Below are 20,778 nucleotides of genomic sequence, written 5' to 3'. Positions count from 1 at the left end.
TTCCCCCTTTTTTTATATAATTTCATGACATAAGGAGGGGGAAAGTAAGAAATCATTTGTTAAGTTATATATATTTTTTTTTATAGAAAGGTATTGTAATTAAAGTGTGGGATGGAGAATCGAACCTCAAACTATGAGATTGATAATATGAACACTATGCAATTGAGCTACACTCTGGTTGGCATTTGTTAAGTTATAATTTGTATTATACAATCAATCATCATACATTATATTTAGAAACATTATATTATTTAGATTACTAAAGAGTTTGGTTTTGATGAATATTTCACACACAAAGAAAGATGAACTTAGAAAATACACAATTAACTTTCGTTTCATGAACCCACCACATTTTAAGCCATTGCTCATGAAATCTTCTTCATTTTCATCATCAACGTCACCATTTAAGCTTTGAAGGGAAATACTGCCAAAAAAAAAAAAAAGAAGGAAATATTAATCTTTCAATAGACTTTGAGTCAACTTCTCATTAATAAAAATATATATATTTATATAATTAACGCTAAGTAGGAGAGAATTCTTACCTTTTGAATGAGAGATTGGTAGTAAGGTTTGACCTTTTCTACGTCAACTAGAACTTTGCTCTTGCTATAAAGGTCATATTTGCTGAACGTGATTTCAACAATCAAGATATGATTAAAATTACTTTTTCAACGACTAAAGAATAATAATAATAATAATAATTAAAATTTTTGAAAAATAGAATTGAAATTACTTGAAAATGTGAAGCCACTTCAAATTCTCAACATCCTCCTCATTCATCAGGTGTTGATATGCTCCTTCCTTATGCAAGGCTACACAAAAATTTAATTATCAATAATCATCACTCATATGTATTTATTAATTTACAACACGTTAAAAAAACATAATAATAATAATAACTTACGATAAAATGAGTGATATCTTATGATAAATAATCCGGCATGAGGTAAGGTTGTTCCATTCTCTTTAGCAACCTAGAGATTTTGAATGTCCATCATGTAGCAAGGGAAATTGAATTAATATATACATATCACAAGACAAAGAGAAAAAAAGCTATATTTTAAAAAATGGGTTGATCAAATAAGTCGTAAAGTATTTAATATTATACCAAATACATGTAATCGTCGTGGCCCCAAGAGATGACTACATTGTCGAGTCCACATCCTGGAGAATAGATTCCATATTTGGTGTTGTAATTCGGATCATCATTGTCTACATTGTCTTTGAAGTACTACACATATAGAAAGGCCGTCAAGACATTTTGATAATTATCTCCATCATAGTTCTTAAGTTTTTTTTCCTTTATTACCTACTTTTTGAAACCCGTGTTTAAAAATCATATTAAGTTTGTTTTTCAAATGTGTTTAAAAAGCTAAGAAAAAAAAGTGATGAAATAAACATAATTTTCAATAACATAAAATCTAAAATAAATTGGTATCGGCCTATTTGATGTAACCCTTACTTTTTTCACGACTTTTTTTTAATAATTTTTTTAATCTTTTTTAAGGACATTAAAAAGTTTTTAAATAGAGGGGAAATAAAGTGGTAGGCAATTAAAATTTGTGGGTGTGGCACTTTTATTACCTTGTGATGGACAATGGATTTATCAAAAGCACAGCCAAGGGGATATGTATCACCTACAAATATTTCCATGAGCATTTAAATAAATTAATATGTACAATTTACTTATTATATATTATATTTAAAAGTAGGGCAAATAAAATAAAACCATACCAACAACAGCCCATTGTGGAAGCCCTCCAAAGGCAGGAAGAAGAAGAACCTTTCCAAGATCTGAAGGCAACCATTAAGAATCAAATATATTAATTTTAAAAAAAATAGTCTTCTTCTATAAAAACTAGTAAACGGTGGCTCTCAAACTTTTATAATTGTTAAAATTAGACTCTCAAACTCAAAACACTAGTACAAATTTCAACCTCCAAATAGCAAAATCTTTATCATTTAAGAGTCTAATTTCTAAGACTATTATAAGTTTGAGGGTCCAATTGAATTTTGTAATTTTCTTTGAAACAAATAATAATAATAATAATAATAAAAAGAAAAGAATGACCATGAATAAGAGCAGTCAAGTGAAGCCAATCTTCATTGGGATAGTCTTTTCTAATGGCTTCAGCAGATTGAAGCAAATGCTGAATCTGAGGCTCATCCAAATCTGGATCACTATCATCAACCACTTCATTCAGCATCTCACAACATTCCCATATACTCATTTCTGTTTTGTCCAATTTTCCATATTCTTCTCTCATTCTCTTCACCTGTTTTTCTCAAAAAAAAAACAAAAAAACAACCAACAAATTTCATTTTCAAAACCCTAATTCCATATAATACCAGTCAGTTGTCGTTTTTTGTTTTTGTTTTTTTTATTTTTTATGCAGAGGTGACAATTAGTACAAACAAGTCGTTAGTAATGTGTCACTGATTTAGAACTCAATGATAATTGGCATGCATTCATTTTGTTCTTGGGTTCAAAAGTATAATCTCTCGTCCCCGCAATTTTTGTACTATTTTTGTTTTTATTTCCATCTATGAGTTTCTTTGTTTTATTGTCTGCTTACTGACCATATTTTTAAAATTTATGGGTCTGTTTGGATTGATTTGAGAAAAAAAATATTTTTAAAAGATTCATTTTATTTAAATACTTTTGATAAAATGTGAACTTAAAAAACTATTTTGAGTGATTGGCTTTTTTTAAAATTAAACAATGTAAAATGTACTCCAAATAGACCTCAGTTAAGTGTTTTTAAGAATAAAAAAAATAGTTTCTAATTTTTTTTTTTTTAAAAAATACCTAATAATTCAAGTATTATCATCTTAAGAACCGTTAATACTACCACATAAAAATGGTTAAAAACAAAAAAGAACCATTTTCAAAAATCAAAATTTTCTTCCAACCAAACCTTAGTAATTAAATAGTTGTTTTTTGTAACATTTTATTGTTTATTGGTATCTCAAATTTTAAACTCAAGAGATTTCTGTTTTGCATAAATTTTGGTTTTTCAAAATAAATTATCTGAAATTATTATGTTATACATACAACTTAGACTGTAAGTATTTAGTATACACTATATCAATATCGAGAATTAGAAATAGAAACAATAAAAAAGCACCAACGTTTTTAGAAGTTGGAAATTATTCACTTTAAAGAACTTGGATTCAAAGGTGTATTATTCTATATATTTTATAATAATTATTAATTTGTTGATACAAATCAGGTTAAATTATAAATTATCCTATCAAACAGTGATGAAATTTTAATTTTTAAAACGATAGACTGATTTAAATGTGGTTAAAGAAAAAAATTGGACTTACAAAATCATATGTTTGGTTAATGTGGTTCAAGCGATAGAGTTCTTCAACTGTCTTTTGCCTTTCACTTTCTGCATCATAATCCCTAAAAAATATATTCACACAAATAAAATTAAAATCTACCAAATATTTTTATTAAAAAGAATATTGGATACTATTTTGTTCTCATCTTATTTTAATTTTCTAGTTATTTGTTTCCTAAGAATATTCAATTTACAATTTTCAACCAACTTAAAATACACATTTTAAAAAAATAATTTTGTCTTTTTGCAAAGAATTTTAAACTAATTTTGAAAAGTTACTTTTTGTTAAAAAAAAAATATATGAATATTTAGTTAAATTACAAATTTAATACTTATTTATCTTCATTTGATTCCACTTCATAAACTTTTAATTGTGTTTTCAATAGTTTTTTTTTTATTCAATAAGTAATTAAATTTTAAAATGTATCCAGTAATATTTTCGTATGGTTTAATTATGTATTCAATAGACTGCTGAATTTTTAAAATTGTATCTAATAGGTCATAGACTTATCTAATTAAAAGTTTATATTTTTTAAATATTTAAGGAACAGAATTACACTTCTAAAACTTAAAAGACCTAAATATAAAATTTAATTTTTAAGGACTAAAATTTTAATTTGAGCTAAACGTTTTTATAAAATATATAAAAGTTGTTTTTTTTTTAAAAAAAAAATACTAGTAAATATATAATTAAAATTAGGGGAGTTTGGATCAGAAAATGACCTAAATGAATGGCCAAAGGAGTTGATTTTGGGGGCGAAAAAAGCGGCGTCGTTTGGCAAAGATTCTGGATTTACAAATCCACCGTCCAATACTAACTCATCACTCTCCAAGGAGATACTCTGGCTCTCGGCCTCCGATGCTGTAAAATTAATTACAATAAATTTTAATAGCGTTTCACTATCATATATATATATTGGATAATTATTTTAAATAATAAAATTATTGAAAATATTTTTAAATACGTCACTATGGCATTAATAGATATTTATTAATATTAGTGATAAATAGATGATATTTATTAGTATTAGTGATAGATTGATAACTTTAGCTCTAAATAAGTTTATTTTTTTATATTTAAAATCAATTCGTATATATTTATAAATATTTATAGATAAATACACCGAGATTCTTGAAAACTGTATATATTTTTAAAAACTAGAAATCCTTTTTAACAAAATATATATTTTTAACGTACATAAATAAGGCATATATTCTCTTAATTTTTTATATAAAAAAAACAATACTAAAAGTCATTTTGTTTTACTGGCTTCTAAAGTTTAATTTTTAAATATTATATATAAAGTTAATTGTTGATCACTTAAAAGAATTATATATTGTATCATATATAAGTTCATGAAGATAATTAATTAAGACCTATTGAACACACAAAAATCATTTTTATTAATAATTTTTTTAAGTTTAATAATAAATATTTTATTACACAAAAATTGAATCTGAAAGCTCCTCCCCTCATCCCTTCGGTAAAGCACTCTCTTATCTTTTTAGTGGCAGTAGTTTGGAGGCATTCCTGTTGAATACCCACCTTCACTATGTGGTTCCTTTGCCACTAGAAGTACCCAAAATAATAATTTCCTCTTTTTTTTTTTTTTTTTTATAAAATATTGATTCACATATCAAAAGTATTGCGAGACTTATAATTTAATCGTCTTGAATCTTCTTAAGTGAACTATCTCTCATGTATCAGTTTTCATCCTTTATTTTATTAATTCAACCAATTAACACGAGAATTAAGGAATTTGATTATACAATTATAATTGGATTGTAAATGGATGGAACTCAAGATTTAGAGGTATATGTTTGATATTTAGTCCTTTTTTTCAAGAAATCTAGGATATAAAAAGGAGAAAAATGTCAAGGAAAATAACAAAATAATAATAATAACAACAACAAGAAACAGAACGGTGAATTAAAATTGGAAAGTAAAAAAGATCAAAGAGAGAGTTATAATGAAAATGTTGATGATCGTAATGATGAGTTTGATTGAACAGAGAGAAATGGCGCAACGAAGAACACATTCGAATCAAATAAAAAACATAACGATTCGAAATGACGAAAATTATAAATAAAAAAAAGAAATTAAATCATACCGAATTCGCGCTGAGGAATGAGGATCGTCATTCTGTGAAGCGAAGAAGACAAATGCGGAGAAAGTGACGAAAAATTAGGGAAAATCGAATCAACAAATCTCTGAGGATTTGGATTTTTTGTATTGTGAGTTTTTGACTGAGAATTTGTGCGTTTATATAATGGCGGAGAGAAGTCCTTGCCGGAGATTTGGAGACTCTCTGAGTCCTCAACTGAAAATTATGTAAAAACCAAAAATAAAAATGGTTAATTATTATTTATGGGATTTACTAAAAACTCCCTCGTTTTCTTTCTTCTTCTTATCTCTTTTTCCTAAACTAAACTAATCTAAACGAAACGTTCAAAATGGAAGCCCTTCTTGACATGTGTCATCCACCAATAGGATTCTGCCACGTTTACCCTTAACTTCTTTTATCTTTTTTCTCTTTTGAACAAAAATCAGATTTTGACTCTTTTAACTTTCTAAATAATGATGGAATATATAGTTTGGTTTGTAATTTGTATTATACTTTTTCTTTTTTGGTTTAATTATTATTATGAAAATATCTTAGAATCACCTTACTTGATTGATACTGTTTGATGATCATTAATTGTATTGATTTTTTTTTTATTTTAAAATTAAGTTTACTAACAGCATTTCTGACCATAATTTTTTATATATTATCTATTTTCTTCTAATGTTTTACAAATTAAGACATGCTTTTTAAAAGTTAAAAATAGTTTTTATTTTTTAAAAAAGATTGATTTTACAATAGAGAAAAAAGAGACTACAATTGAATAACTAGAGCAAATCAACATAACTTTTAAAAATATAAAACTAAATACAAAAAGTGTTAAGTTGAATTTATTTATTTATTTATTTTTAAGTTTAGATTAGACTTTAAAAATCTTGTTGTTTATTTTACCAGATTAACAGTAATATTTTATTAAAAAGATGACTTATGAAATTAAATTTTTATGGAAAATGGAAAAAAAATGTAAAATGACAAAAATCAATGTTGATCTTAACTTTTTAAAATAAAAACAAAAGCTGTTATCCAACAAACACTTGGAATATTGATCTTTCTTTTTTATATTGGAATATTCTGGTTTTTATTGGGAGGATTACAATCTTAAAACAGTCACAGCTCTTTGAAAAGTAATACTTTGGTATAGATAAAGTAGTATCTATTTTCATGTATCTCTTCAATTATAATGATAGAAAAATATATTTTTTAAATAAAGAAAAAATTGTTTATTTACTCATTTATTTGATTAGTACTATGAATTCATTTGAAATACTCAAATCTATATCGTATCTTAAGTGTTTATGTTTAGTCAACCTATGAATAATAGAATAGGCAAAGACACGTACTATTGATAAAAAAAAAAATCAAAAGTCCAAATCCCTTATTTACACATGTTATTTATTGTGGAGTTTTTTTTTCTTATTTAAAAATATCTATAAAAAAAATAGTTTTAGTGAATGATGAGATATCTTCAACATTAATAAAAATATGTCATGGAAAGTTGAACTATATTTATATTGACTATTAATGAACTATTTAAACTATGGAAACGTCGTTCAAAGTATCTCTTTTTCTTTTACGAAATGTTGATACCCTCCTATTAATAAGTTGTTTTTTTACTTTTTTTTTTTTTTTTTTGTTATGATAAATATGTCAATTTGAGAATAATTCAACTAAAATAAAATCGTAGATTTTCGACAAAGAAGTCAAAGGTTCAAATGTCAACTATCCTTGAATGACGATACTAATTAATAGCAAAACGGTGAAAGGTGAAGTACTCAAATGCAAATAAAATTGATTAACAAATATTTGGGAGGAAAATGAGTCAGCTAAACGTGGATCAACATTATCTTAATGTAACTTTGACAACTAATTAAATTCGAGAATTGACAACTATACTCATCCTTTTTTCCTATAATTTAGAAATTCATTCATTTACTTTCCAAATACAGTTTTTTTTTTTTTTTTTAAAAAAAAAAAAAAAAAAAAAAAACCTTACCTTCCATATTATGCAGTATGAACGTTACCTGTAAATTTTAACAAGTCATTAAGGTGTTGTTTGTCTTAGATACCCACAAAACGAGCATCTAAGATTATCGTGTTTATTCCCTCGTAATATAGAATATTTTGTCATCTAAAAATTTATGAGCATCCTAAGATGCCCTTTCATATGACATCTCAAGACTTCGGATGTCTTTCTGAAATATAAGTTTTATGGATTCTCATGTTGAGGGCATCAACTTTTTACTTTCTTTTATCATATTTTTTCACATATGTATATATCCATTTTCTTTATTTTTATTTTATAATTAAAAATTAATACTGATTTCACCATTTTTTGTTATATTGTAATTGTTTTTTGTTTTAATAGAAAGATATTTAAATTCAAGTTTGCATTAACATTTATTTTATGACCATCATTAAATTAATATATTACTCTGTTCAGAAAAATAACAAATAAAATAACAAGTTATATTAATTTAAAAAATAAATTTAAATTAATAGAAATAAATATATTGTATAAATTTAAATTATACTAAATTAATTAATATTCTTAGAACATTATGTAAATTTTAAATATTCCTAAGTAAAATTCTTACAGACCAAACACAGATATCCAAGTTTCCCTAAACGTCTAAAAAAAATATTCTTAAAAAAAAAACATGATTATCAAAGCATATAGACATATATAATTATGGCATCTAAACATTTCGATTATATATCTTTTCAAAAAAACAAACCACCTTTAAATGTACTTATTCAATTGTTTTATATTATTTTTTGTATTGAGTTTCAAATAATAAAAAAAAAAAAACAAAGTTCAATTCATATCTATTAAACTATAGGTTGAAATCTCTATTTCAGAGGCTTAAATCTTTTGTTGTACTAAAAAAAATTAATATCAAATTCATAATTACATCTAAGCATGTTAAATTAAAATAACTTTGTTAAACAAAAAAAAACCGAGACATCGAAAGTATACTTTGTTTTTCCATTCATGATTGTATGTATATTTTAATCATTGTTTTTCAGTTTCATATTGATTAAAATAAGAGTTGTTTTCAAATATATAAAAATAAACTAAAATATTTATAAATATAACAAAATGTCATTTTATATTCGTGATTATCATTGATCGACACTAATAGATATCCATCGATATCTATCACTAATAGTCGTTGATATTTTACTATATTTAAAATTATTTTCAGCCATTTTTTCATTTGATACAATATTCAAGTTTCTTCACCCACAATTTTATTGTGTGATATAAAATTTAGATTTTATTTTCTTAACATGAAAGCGGAATATTCTCTTTTCAAGAGTTGCCTAATCATTCAAAACAATTTTTAACCAAAATAGAGACACAAAACCACGAATCTTTGTGCAACAAGCTTAAATGTTAATATCATTTTAGTCCAATATTTTTGTTTGATTTATTTTAGTTCACACTTTTAAATACTTATGATTAATCTATCATCTAAATCTTAGAATTTGTCCAAAACTATTAGTTTAAAATCTTAAACTTTTTTGGGCAAATGAATTTATATTATTCATTCGAATTTCACTCTAAACTCGTTAATACGAGATTTTCACATGTGTATAAAATTTATTTAAATACATGGATCAAAATAATATTAATGAAAAAAAAAAGCTAAAACTCAAAATAGATATAGTATGAGTTTTTGTTTAGTAGGATTGATTTTTCATCTTCTCATTTTCTTTTATTTTCTCTAATTATTTAGTAATAATTATGTGATGATTTTCTTTTGTTACTTCGATGGAGTTTTAGGAGAAAAGATAAACTTATTTAAGTGATGTTGAGTTGATTTCAAATGGAACAAATTAAAATAATTACGTATCACAAACTAATGTTCTAAATTACTTATTTATAAAAATGTAGGTCTGAATTAATATAATTTCTAATTTTTATTGATGCAACGTCAACATATATGTTTAAAAAAATATATAAATGGATATTTATTCCTAAAAAAGCAGTCATAATTAATTGATATTTATTTAATAAACTTCAGGACGTATTTACCTCGTGTGTTTTTTTCCTTTTCACGAAGATTATTGTTATTATTTAACTTAATTTATTTTATGTATAAATTAATTACAAACTAGTAATAGAGTCTATTTTAGAGGATATTTGGAATACTAAGTTGATAATTATAATTACTATAGTTTGTAAACTATAACCGTCTGTATTTGGTGGCAAATTATTTTAATTTAGATAGGAAATAGTAAACATTTTAACAAGGGAGAAAGATAACGAGTGAGAAATAGTAAACTTTAGTATAAATAATGATTTCAAATAGTTGTGAACATCACTATCATATTTGAAATTCCAAACATGGAGTGTGATAATAGCCCACCCCACCGACTTTAAGTTTGGGCTCGAACAATCCCTTAAAATTTATTAAAAGTGGTGTGATTAGGTGCATGCTTGGGAGTTATTTTAAAATGTTTCAAATATATTTTTTTAAAAAAAAATCATAATATTTTGAAATATGTAATTCAAAATTAATTTTTACTATAGGTCAATCACGTTTAAAAATATAAATTAAGCATTAAATTGTTTTAGAGTGACGAAAATTAAAATACTTTTGGAAGCCGTGATTAATCTATTTCAAAATCATATAATGAAACTCAAAATCCTAAAATCAAAATATTATTTTAATTAAGTTTAACTAACCGAGGGCGTTTGAGTTCTTAACTTGTCTTGGTGGAGTAGGCTGTAATAATCATCAATGTTTGGGTCTTCCATTATAATAGTTGAAGTTTTCAGTTATTAAACCTCACATTTAGGTATAGTAAAACTATTTGAAAATCCTCGTTATCTACCATGTAAACTATTTTATAATCATCATCTTTTTTCATTTATAACAACTAAAATAGTTTTTATCTTAGACTATAATAACTAATTCAATGTCTCAAATCGTTTTTGTCACCATTAATCAAATTCTAGAGGGCATTTTGGCCATTGAGTTTTTGGAATGGAGTGGATTGGCTAAAGTTTACTCTAACCTTATTTTCAAGAGTGGTTTCACTATTTAAGTCCACCAATCTTTTCCCCATCCCATATATCACTATCCAAGTTTGTAGGCTCACCCTCTCCTAAAGTTCATATAAATTCTTCATTTTTTTTTCATAAATCCATATATTTATGTCTGAATAAGAAAAAAATTTGTGCTAGTTAATGATTAAGTTATGTTCTGAATAATTCACAATTAAAGTAAAAGTAGTTATAAGATTAAAATTTTAAACCACAAAATCATTCGCAATATTTTTCTAGTAATTATTGGAAAATTCAAACATGGATCTCTTGGTTGTTAACCCATGTCGTAGGTTAATTGAACTATGCTTATTTTGACAAATCATAAATAATGTAATTTAAAAATTCAAAACTTTAAATTTTAATCGGGTAGAAATAAGTTATATATATCTTCGTATTAAAATTAGAATGGTAATATAAAGTATATTGCTACATTGTCGGCCTTTTTTCAATTGAAGGAATATTTTAAGTTGAGTTATTTTACATTTTTATTTTTATGCATTATCTTATTGAACACTGTAATATATAGAACACTATAGAGGTGTAAAATATTGCAAATTGAAAATTCATATTTAATGTAATTTTTAGGTTGTATTTAGAATTACTTCGGTTATAAATGATTCTGTAAAAATCTGAGACGACTTTTGTATTCGGTAAGATTGATGGTAAAAAAAAATTGTTAGAATCACTTTCTTAATCATATGTTCATCTTTTAAAAACAGATTCTCGTAGAATCAATGCTTACTTCCTAATTAATTTTTAATTTTACTTTTATAAATTAAAATTCATCCCAGAACTTCTCTTCTCTCTTTTTTCCTTTCTTATTTCATCTGCTTCCTAGAAATATTATTATTTTAACGGTTTAAACTTATGACATCCATATTAACAACCGTTGTTATTGTTCTTGAAATTTATATTATAACTATTATAATATAAATTTCAAAGTTAATGAATTGATAGTGCTACAACACACCAAGGATTCAACCCTTCACAAAACAAATTAGTTTTTTTTTTCTTTTTAATGAATGATTATATAATTATTTCGCTAAAGTGTTCAATTTTGTAGATAATGTGGCATAACGTGGAGCTGTCAATTAAAAAAAAAAAAAAAAAACAAACAAATGGAGTAAAGTCGTGTCAATTGGTTCATATTTATTATTTACTTTGACAAGATCATGATAATAATCCACCATATAAAATCACTTTTTGATTTCCTCTCCCATACATAATTATGCTATTGACAACTTTTCTAAAAGTTCCTTTGTCTCTTTTTTTTCCCCTTTATCTTTTTTATATTCCTTTTTGTATTTTAATTTTAAATTGTAACATAATCGAGGTAGATATTATTTGTTTTTTTTAATATTTTATAAAACAATGTAGAGTATACAAAATAATGTGCAACTCAAATTATATAGACTTCTAAACAATGGGTATGATGACAAATGTATATGTTAAATATTGATATCTCTACTTAGATAAGTATATGTCAAACAATAATTTTTCTTATTTCTAAGTTATAGTCATCTCAAATTAAAGTTAAACCTATTTGTTTTAATTTGACAAAAAATAAGGCTTTTATAATTTTAGTGTTGTTGGAAGAAAAAACTAATATAATATTCTGTGTGATTACTATAAGTTATAAATAATAAAAAAAAACATGATTGTTAGATATATATTTATTGAAGTATAGAAGAAAAAACCAATATAATACATAATTTGTGTGATAAACACATTAAATATCATATGTATTTATCGTGTCTTTAAAAATGAACGAAATTTATATTTTCTTTTCATCTCATTATAACTAATAACATGTTTAGATCATGTATATTAGATTTTAAATATCTGGACTAATAAATTTTTATGTAAGTAGAATAGTTAACATCAAGATTTAAATGTTTTGTGTGTATACACACTAAAATTGAGATTTTAGATGGGATATAAACTATCCAAATTAAAAACTTTTCTTCAAAGAAATCCCAAACTAAAGATATTATCAGAAAATCTTATATGATTAGATTTTTTTCTTTACTTCTTGGCTTTATCAATGACCATTAAACTTATATCAAAACAATTTAAAAGCAACTGGTAAATTATCACTTCGTATTTTTCATTCAATTATCCATAGAAATATACAAATTATCTTTTTGGAATGAAAGTAAAATAAACATATAAAATGTAATATTTTTTTAATGTAGAAACTCATCAACTATCTCATGTTTAATTTTTCACTCTCCCTTTGTAATAAAATAATGGCTAAATTATAAATATACTCATTCAACTTTCAAAATTACAAAAAAAAATTCTCTTGTATTTTTAAAAATTAAAAATTTCAAAGATAATTGCAAGTTTAAAATTACATTAGATGTCATACTCAAGTTTCTATGTAATAGTTCAACTAATTTTAAAAATGGCTGAATTTGTTATAGATAAATTAAACATCAAATTAAAAATTCAAAGATTTATTAAGCACAAAACTAAAATTTGATAGACTTATTATGCACTATTAGATATTAAGATATCAAAATAGACACAAACTTTACCGTTTGTAGACTAAACTTATAATTTAACATGATATTAAAACTATCAAATAAAAACAACTTAAAAAGTCCCACATTTTAGAAGAGTACAAAACTATAACGATTCAAATAACTTTTTACCCTCAACAATAATTAGTACGAACATCTCAACAAAACAACACATACTCTTAAAGGTGATAATGACGTAAAAGAGATGTCCAATTTTCTCATGGAGAAGGGACCCCGTGGGGCCCCGCCCGGGGCGGGGAATGGGGGAGGGAGTGGAGGAAAAAAAATTTCCGTGAGCTAAACGGGGATGGAGACAGGAAATGCATTCCCCATCTTCGCCCTCGGCCCCGACCTCGCCCCGTTTCTCATACCCGCCCCGATTATCTTTTAATATTTATTTAGTATGGTTATCTAATATTATGTTATTATTATTATTATATAAATATTACATTTAAATTTCAAATTTGATTATTTATTGAGAAAGATAATGAATATGTTTAAATTGAAGGTTTAAATTTAGATTATATATGTGAATAATTTGATTTATATTTATTTCTTTCTACTAAAAAATTAATTAGCATTTTTAGGTAAAAATTTAAGTAATTTATCTTTAAATTCAAATTGTCATTCAAAACTAACCATAATAAACAATTTAGTGATAAAATTAATTATTTAATTGAAATTTGATCACATTAGTGATATAAATTAATTGAATTTTTACAAAATAAAATAAAATAACAGAAAAAAATTCCCTACGAGGAATCCCCACCCCGATCCCCGTGGAGAATTTTACGGGATGGGGATGGGGAATGACATCCCCGTCTCCCTGCCTTGTGGACATCTCTAGATATAATCTGTTCATTTTGATTCGGTCGGAAGTTCAAACCGAACTGAACCATTTGGTAAAAAAGTAAGACAAGTCTTCTCAAAATGGATCAAATTTTTCTAAAAAATATATATATTAATAAGTTGATTTTAAAATTTTCTTGTTATTTACTTCTAAATTTTTGTAAGAGAACGATTGATCATGTGTGAAAAACTTAAGTTTACTCTACCAAAAACAAGTTGGGTTTTCTTTATAAAGTTATTTAAACCAAACTGGATTCTCAAACTCTACAAAATTTTCCTTTTTTTTCCTCTAAAAAAAAAAAAAATTAAAAAGTTGTACGTACCATAATGAACCAATAATGATCCATTGATCGATTACTAATATAATTTTCTCAATGTTACGTTCAGTTTCTTTTGTTAGCATTGTTATTTTTTTTTTTTTTTGTTAATTCAATAATATGTGATGTGGAAGATTTGAATTTTTTATTTTTGGTTGAAAATAGACGTTTATGTTAAAAAAAAAGTTATACTCGTATTAGTTGTTATAGTGGATAATGAGACGTTGACACGTGTAACTCCCAAAAAAAAAATGAAGAAGAGGATGGAAATTAAAGAAGAAAAGATATGAGTGGAAACCTGAAGAAGGCAAGAGGGCATTTGAAGACATAAATGGAGAAATATTGCCATGATTGAATTGCCAATGAACAGGGTTGATCAAGCACCGGCCACCGCGGCTTGCGCCACCGGCCGCCGCCAACTTCCGGAAAGGCTCAAGGAACAACCTGTTCATCGTGATATTGAAAATCCCTCAGCAATAATGGACAGGAAATGAAACCTCAAGTTGGGGTGGCTACTGCCTTCTATTTCTGCCCTTTTTATCCTTTTATTTTCTTACTTTTAGAGGTCTCATCATGACAAATTTGCCCTTCTTTCTTTACTTGCACGTGCTCATTTGAACACTATTTTAACTCTAATTAATAGAAGCCCTAATTGTAAAAAGTACAACCTTCATTAAACTCCACGTCACTTTATCAAATTAAGGGCTCCTTTGGCCCCTTCTTTCCATCAAGTGGTTTATAATTTATATAGATGTGAAACCACATACTTCAATAAAGTTCGATTCCCTCGTTTTCAAAAGATTATAGGGTTATTTCGAGTTTTGAATTGGATATCATTATGAGACAGTTGTAAATATAGTAATCAAGTTTAAAATATTTGTAAATATAGTACACTGTTATTTAGTCTATTAGTTATAAACATATCACTAGTAAGGTTTATTAATGAAGTCTACCAGCGATAATTCTTACTGATAAGCTTGATTGTATTTGCAATTCTTTAAAAATATTGTTATACACTTAATCATCATCCCCAAAACATGTTAGCCAATATAATTACCCAATTATTTAATAGTATATGATTGAAGTGCTGACTATTTTAATATGAATTATAAATGAGAGAGAATGGTTACAAAATATTAAACAGCGTAGACAATAATTAGAGTTTTCAAATAGTTTTACTGATAGCTAAGTGTGAGTTATAATAATTAGAAACTTTAACTATTATAATAGGAGACTAAAATATTGAGTGGGCTATGATTAGCCACTCTATTTAAGGCCACTGGAGCCCCTAAATTCCTAAAAATGAAAAATAGGTCAAAATTAATCCACCATAGAAAATCACTTTTTGATTTCCTCTCCCATACATAATCGTGCCGTTGACAACTTTTCTAAAAGTTTTGTGTCTCCCTTGTTTTATCTATATCCTCTCTATCTTCTTTTTTGTATTTAAATTGTAATAAAATCGAAGTAGATTCGTTTTTTTATAGCCATTATTTGTTTTCTAATATTTTATACAATAATGTAGAGTATACAAAACAATTTGCACCTCAGATTATATAAATAATGGGTTTTTATAACAAACATATAGATGTTAAATATTGATATAGAAAGAACTAAGACAATATTTGGATCGAAAAAAAAATAAGACAATATATATACGTTGTTGATAATTATATGTTAAAACAATTGATAACAATTATATTCCTAAGTTATGGTAATAATTCCATACTAAGGTTAAAGCTATTTATTTTCAAAAAAAAGAAAAAAAAAAGTTAAAGATATTTATTTTGTTATGACCATAAATAAAATTTTTATAATTGTAGCATTGTTGGTAGAAAATGTTAGAATTAATTGAAATTTAATATCATCTTTAATGTAGTCCATGTGCATTATCTCCTATTTTATCTTTTAGGCCTATTATTTTACTAGACCAATTAATATTAAGTAAACGATAATTCCTAAATTATGTAAAAGACAATTTCCTAATTAAATACCTTGATGGAGGTGTTTATATAAAGATAAAACATTAGAGATTGATTCTCACTCATCCTGTATTAAGTTATTCTTTTCGCCTCATCAAGAAATCTAGCTAAGTTCAAAAGGAAATGGAAGAGAGAGAAACATAATCCCTCAAAATATCATTATCATGGATCAAGGTTGTAAAATAATGTGTATATATTATTCTAATTATGTTATTGTGAAAATCATCCAATTCAAAGATTTTAGCATTTATTATTTTAGATTTTAGTGTATAACCATGAAGTTAAAACTAACACAAAAAACCAATATGATATTTTGTGTAGGGATGTTCAAAAAATCCAGTAACCCGACCAACCCGGACTACCCAACTCAAACCGAGGTTGGGTTGGTTAAATTTTTTTAAAAATATTAAATTCAGGTTGGGTCTCGAGTTACCCCGTTTTAGGGTCGGATCGTTCCGACTTGACCCGAATATATATATATATATATATATATATTATATATATATATATATATATATATATATAATGAAACAAAACATAAAACCGACAGACTGAGACACGAGACGGGCAGACCGCCTTTGGTAAATGATCGTGTAGCATTTGGCAAGCGATCGTATAACATCGAGTAGGCGATCGTATAGCATTGGGTAGGTGATCGTATAGCATTTTGTTACTCAGCGATCGTGTAGCCGAGCTCAGTGATCGTGTAGCATTTGGTAAGCGATCATATAACATTTAGTAGACGATTGTATAGCATTGGTAGGTGATCGTGTAACATTTGCCATTTGGTAAGCGATCGTGTCTCAGAACCGGTGACCCAATCCGGCCCAACCCGAAAAATTTGGGTTGGGTTGACCCTCCAAAAATGAACTAATAGGATTCATTTTTAGCCAACCCGAATTTTCGGGTTGGTCCACAAAATTCTCCCAACCCGGACTATGTACACCTCTAATTTTGTGCGATAAAGACAATAATAATAATAAAAATAATTTTATTATTATTATTATTGTTATTATTTTGTATTCAATTAAAATAAAACGTCTTTACGTTCTTTTCATCTCATTATCGCTAATAACACATTTGGATCGTGGGTATTAGATTTAAACATCTAGAATAATACATGTCTATATTAGATATGTAGAATGATTAATATCTAAAAATTAAATATATTTTATAAGGTATTGTTATTGAAATTTTTAAATAGCATATGAACTAATCCAATAAACGAAAAACGAAAAATCAAATCGATGAGAATGAGTGAGGCCGTAAGGAATTCCACTAGTGTGAGGAGGAAAATATGTTGGATTTGGGTTGAGCCTTGCATATGCTTATGGGAATCATATGGGAATGGTGCCCAAATTTCAAAATATAGGATTGATATGAAATTTCATTTTTCTTTTTGTTTAAGGGAAGAGCAGTTAGGACTTTGGAACTAAAGGAAGAGAGATGCAAAAAGAAAATTGCATTTATTATCGAAAAAAAAAAACCAGAAAGTTAAAAATAAAATGAGCTCAATGATAATTAACATGTCTTAAAAGTGGGAGATTGGAAACCTATCTCCTTAGTTGTTGTATAAAAAACAAACCAAGAGAGTTGCCCCTAAAATGACTAATCATATCAAATTAATTTAATTTATAATGGAGTTATTATAATATTAAATAATTAAATAAAATTATAAATGACAACATACAAAATCTATATACTATATGAAAAAGGTGTCATGAAGGAAGGTTTTTTATCTCCTCATTTTGCCTCTACTTTTCTTTAATAAATCTTTATTTCATTTGATTTGAATGGGACACGACTCTTCGAATGTAGTGTATATTGAATCTAAGTGCTATTGATGTCAATAGGATGTAACATTTTAAGGTGAGTTATTATTCTTTGAATGTATATGTCTGATGAGTCCAATAAATACAATTGATATAATGAGTTGTCATTGTTTAGATGAAGATGATTACATATCAAATTTTTGTACATTATTATATTTATGAAGTGAGATGCATCTATTAAAAAAGTAGTAATAATAATAATAAACAAGTTTGTTTACCATCTTAAAAAATGACTATAAAAAAACTTTATAGAGAGAAAATTTTGAAGGTAAAATAAATTTAAGAATAAAAAAATATAGTAGGAAGATATAATAATTGAGTTTTCAAATTCCTTTATAAAATTGTAAAAGAATAGTTTAGAAAATGTTGACACAACAAATTTATAGAGAAAAATAAATATTCTGGAAAAAAAATTAAAATTTTCAAAAATAAAGGAGAAACCAGAGAGGGATAAACTCAAGGAATAAATATTCTAGAAAAAAAAAATACACGTAATTAAAGAAAAAAATTGATAAAAAAGACTAGAAAAAAAAAGTAAGATTGATTTTTTTAAAAAAAAAGTTTGCCCAAATCGAGTATAGCTTAATTATTTTTCTTATGACATCAGATCTTATCTATATTTCATACTGATTCTTGGTACATTAAAATTTAGGAGATCTATAATTATAGGATAAATAATTTAATTTATAAGCCAAATCGAGTATAGCTTAATTGACATTTGCATATACTAGAAATTACAAGTCCGTGGTTTAAAACTCCTTACTCCTATTGCACTAAAAAAAAAAAGATTTATGATTTCATTCTTGTTTTGCATATTGCATTGTAATTTAAGAAAATATTTTTTTTAAATAAAATATTTGTATATGTTATATCATATTTGCATGGGAGGATTTTTTTTAGATACTCAAATGCTGTTTTAAAACTTTGACATTTTCACATGCATTTCACATGTTCGTTATTAGTATCATAAAATGATTTGATAGGTATATATTAACTTTTTCTAATAATGATTGTTTTTTCCTTTTTAACACAATAGGGGATGGGAGATCCTAAACCACGAATTTTTTAAACACTCATTTGTAGTTAAGTTATGCTTGTTTTGATAATAATGATTGTTTTTTTTAACAGAGAGAAAACTTGATAATATATAGGGTGAAAGAATCGAATTTCTAACTTTGAGATTGATAATACAAACGTTATATCAGTTGAGCTATGCTCATTTTGGCAAAAACATAATTGCTAAGTATTTGTTTTTATTTTTCATTTTATACTAAGCTATTATTTCTCACTTTCACTTCAAAAATAGTCAAATTTTCAAAATCTCTGATATCCATATTTTTATTTTATATAAAGATAAAACAAATTTATTTAAGACACTATTTTAATGACATATATAAAAAAAAATAGAAACTAAATATATGCTTTAAATAGTGAACATATAAGAATATTGTGATTTTTTTTAGTATTATAAAAGAAGTTTATATAAGTCATAAGACACTATTTTAAGTACATATAGAAGCCAAATATATACATTAATACAATAATAGGTAGCACTAAAGGTTGTAAAATAAATATAAACTTAAAAATAATGAAGTAAAAACTAAACTTTAATATTAAGTAATTTAATTTTATATATTAAACATGCAACACAAAATATATATAAAAAAATATTATGTTAACAACATGTAACACAACATGTTGGGAAAATATAAAATACAAAGGAATAACAATAATATAAATTAAGAATGGAGCAAAAATCAATTTACAAGTTGAATTAATTTAAACTCTAAACTTTTATAAGCATATCAATTTACAATCATATATAGATTTCATTTAAAAATATCATGTAAGATTTATTATTATTTCAATTAAACTTGTAACTTTTTATAAGTGAATAAATTTACTTTTGAAAACCATCTATGAATAAGTTCTAACACATGTGTAGACATCTTAAAATGACAAATTAACAGATATATTACTCAAAAAAAAATAAAAAGTTATGAAAGTGTAAATTTATTCACCTATATGAAAGTTCAAGGATTTATATGATAAAATTATAAAGCACACACGTTATTTATCATAACGAAATATAATAAATGGTATAAATCGATTCGTTATGAAATTTCGATATTTAAATTAATAGAACTTTCAATAATTTTAGAGTATAAATTGATATTTTTATTCATTAAAATAGTTTTAAAAATAAAAATTAAAAGAAAATGGGAAAATGGGTAGTGAATATACAAGATAAGTGAAAGAGAGATAAGGGGGTGAGGATGTGTTGCTTTGGAAATAGGGAGAGAGGAGAGGAGGGGGAATGGGAAAAAAGAGAAGATAAAAGTACAAGAAAAGGACAAGTGCACAATGACGAAACGAAATAAACCTATCACTACATTTCTTTTTGACCATATTTTAAATTCAAAATCGACATAATGATTATTTATAAAAATAAAATTATTATTAGATCAATTAATACAATCATATATATTTTAGGTTGGTTGAATTATGATTATTTAAAATAATAAATCAAATGTTGAAATTTATATATGCCAGATCGTCGAATGCGAAACATAAACACCAATTTAAGTTTTTAAAGCCTACCCTACAGCCCACACACAGAAAGCCCAATGGGCACAAATGGCCTAAAGGCTAGAACTAGAAGGGTAAGGTGGCCCATACCAAATACTTGCCGTTCATACCATTATTGTTTGAAGAAGTTATAATTAAAGATGTCTATGGGACGG

At 25.6% G+C, this 20,778-nt stretch overlaps 1 protein-coding gene across 1 annotated transcript; it reads right to left on the bottom strand.

Annotated features, from left to right (window-relative positions):
* Positions 1 to 232: 232 nt before the first annotated feature.
* On the bottom strand, positions 233 to 14,932 carry MIOX5 (myo-inositol oxygenase 5). Its single transcript, XM_039033773.2, has 12 exons — positions 14,519 to 14,932; positions 5,462 to 5,671; positions 4,074 to 4,212; positions 3,331 to 3,412; positions 2,072 to 2,276; positions 1,735 to 1,794; positions 1,585 to 1,637; positions 1,109 to 1,231; positions 905 to 974; positions 734 to 812; positions 543 to 624; positions 233 to 424 (listed from the first exon to the last, which is right to left on the bottom strand). The coding sequence occupies exons 1-12, from the start codon at positions 14,670 to 14,672 to the stop codon at positions 398 to 400; spliced, it is 1,284 nt and encodes a 427-aa protein (XP_038889701.1). The 5' UTR covers positions 14,673 to 14,932; the 3' UTR covers positions 233 to 397.
* Positions 14,933 to 20,778: the final 5,846 nt, after the last annotated feature.

The sequence above is a fragment of the Benincasa hispida genome, chromosome 6 (assembly GCF_027475165.1).
Source record: "Benincasa hispida cultivar pf3 chromosome 6, pf3_genome.v1.1, whole genome shotgun sequence".
Lineage (NCBI taxonomy): Eukaryota > Viridiplantae > Streptophyta > Magnoliopsida > Cucurbitales > Cucurbitaceae > Benincasa > Benincasa hispida.
The sequence above is the reverse complement of the archived record's forward strand: the minus strand, read 5'-3'. Positions and strand labels throughout refer to the sequence as shown.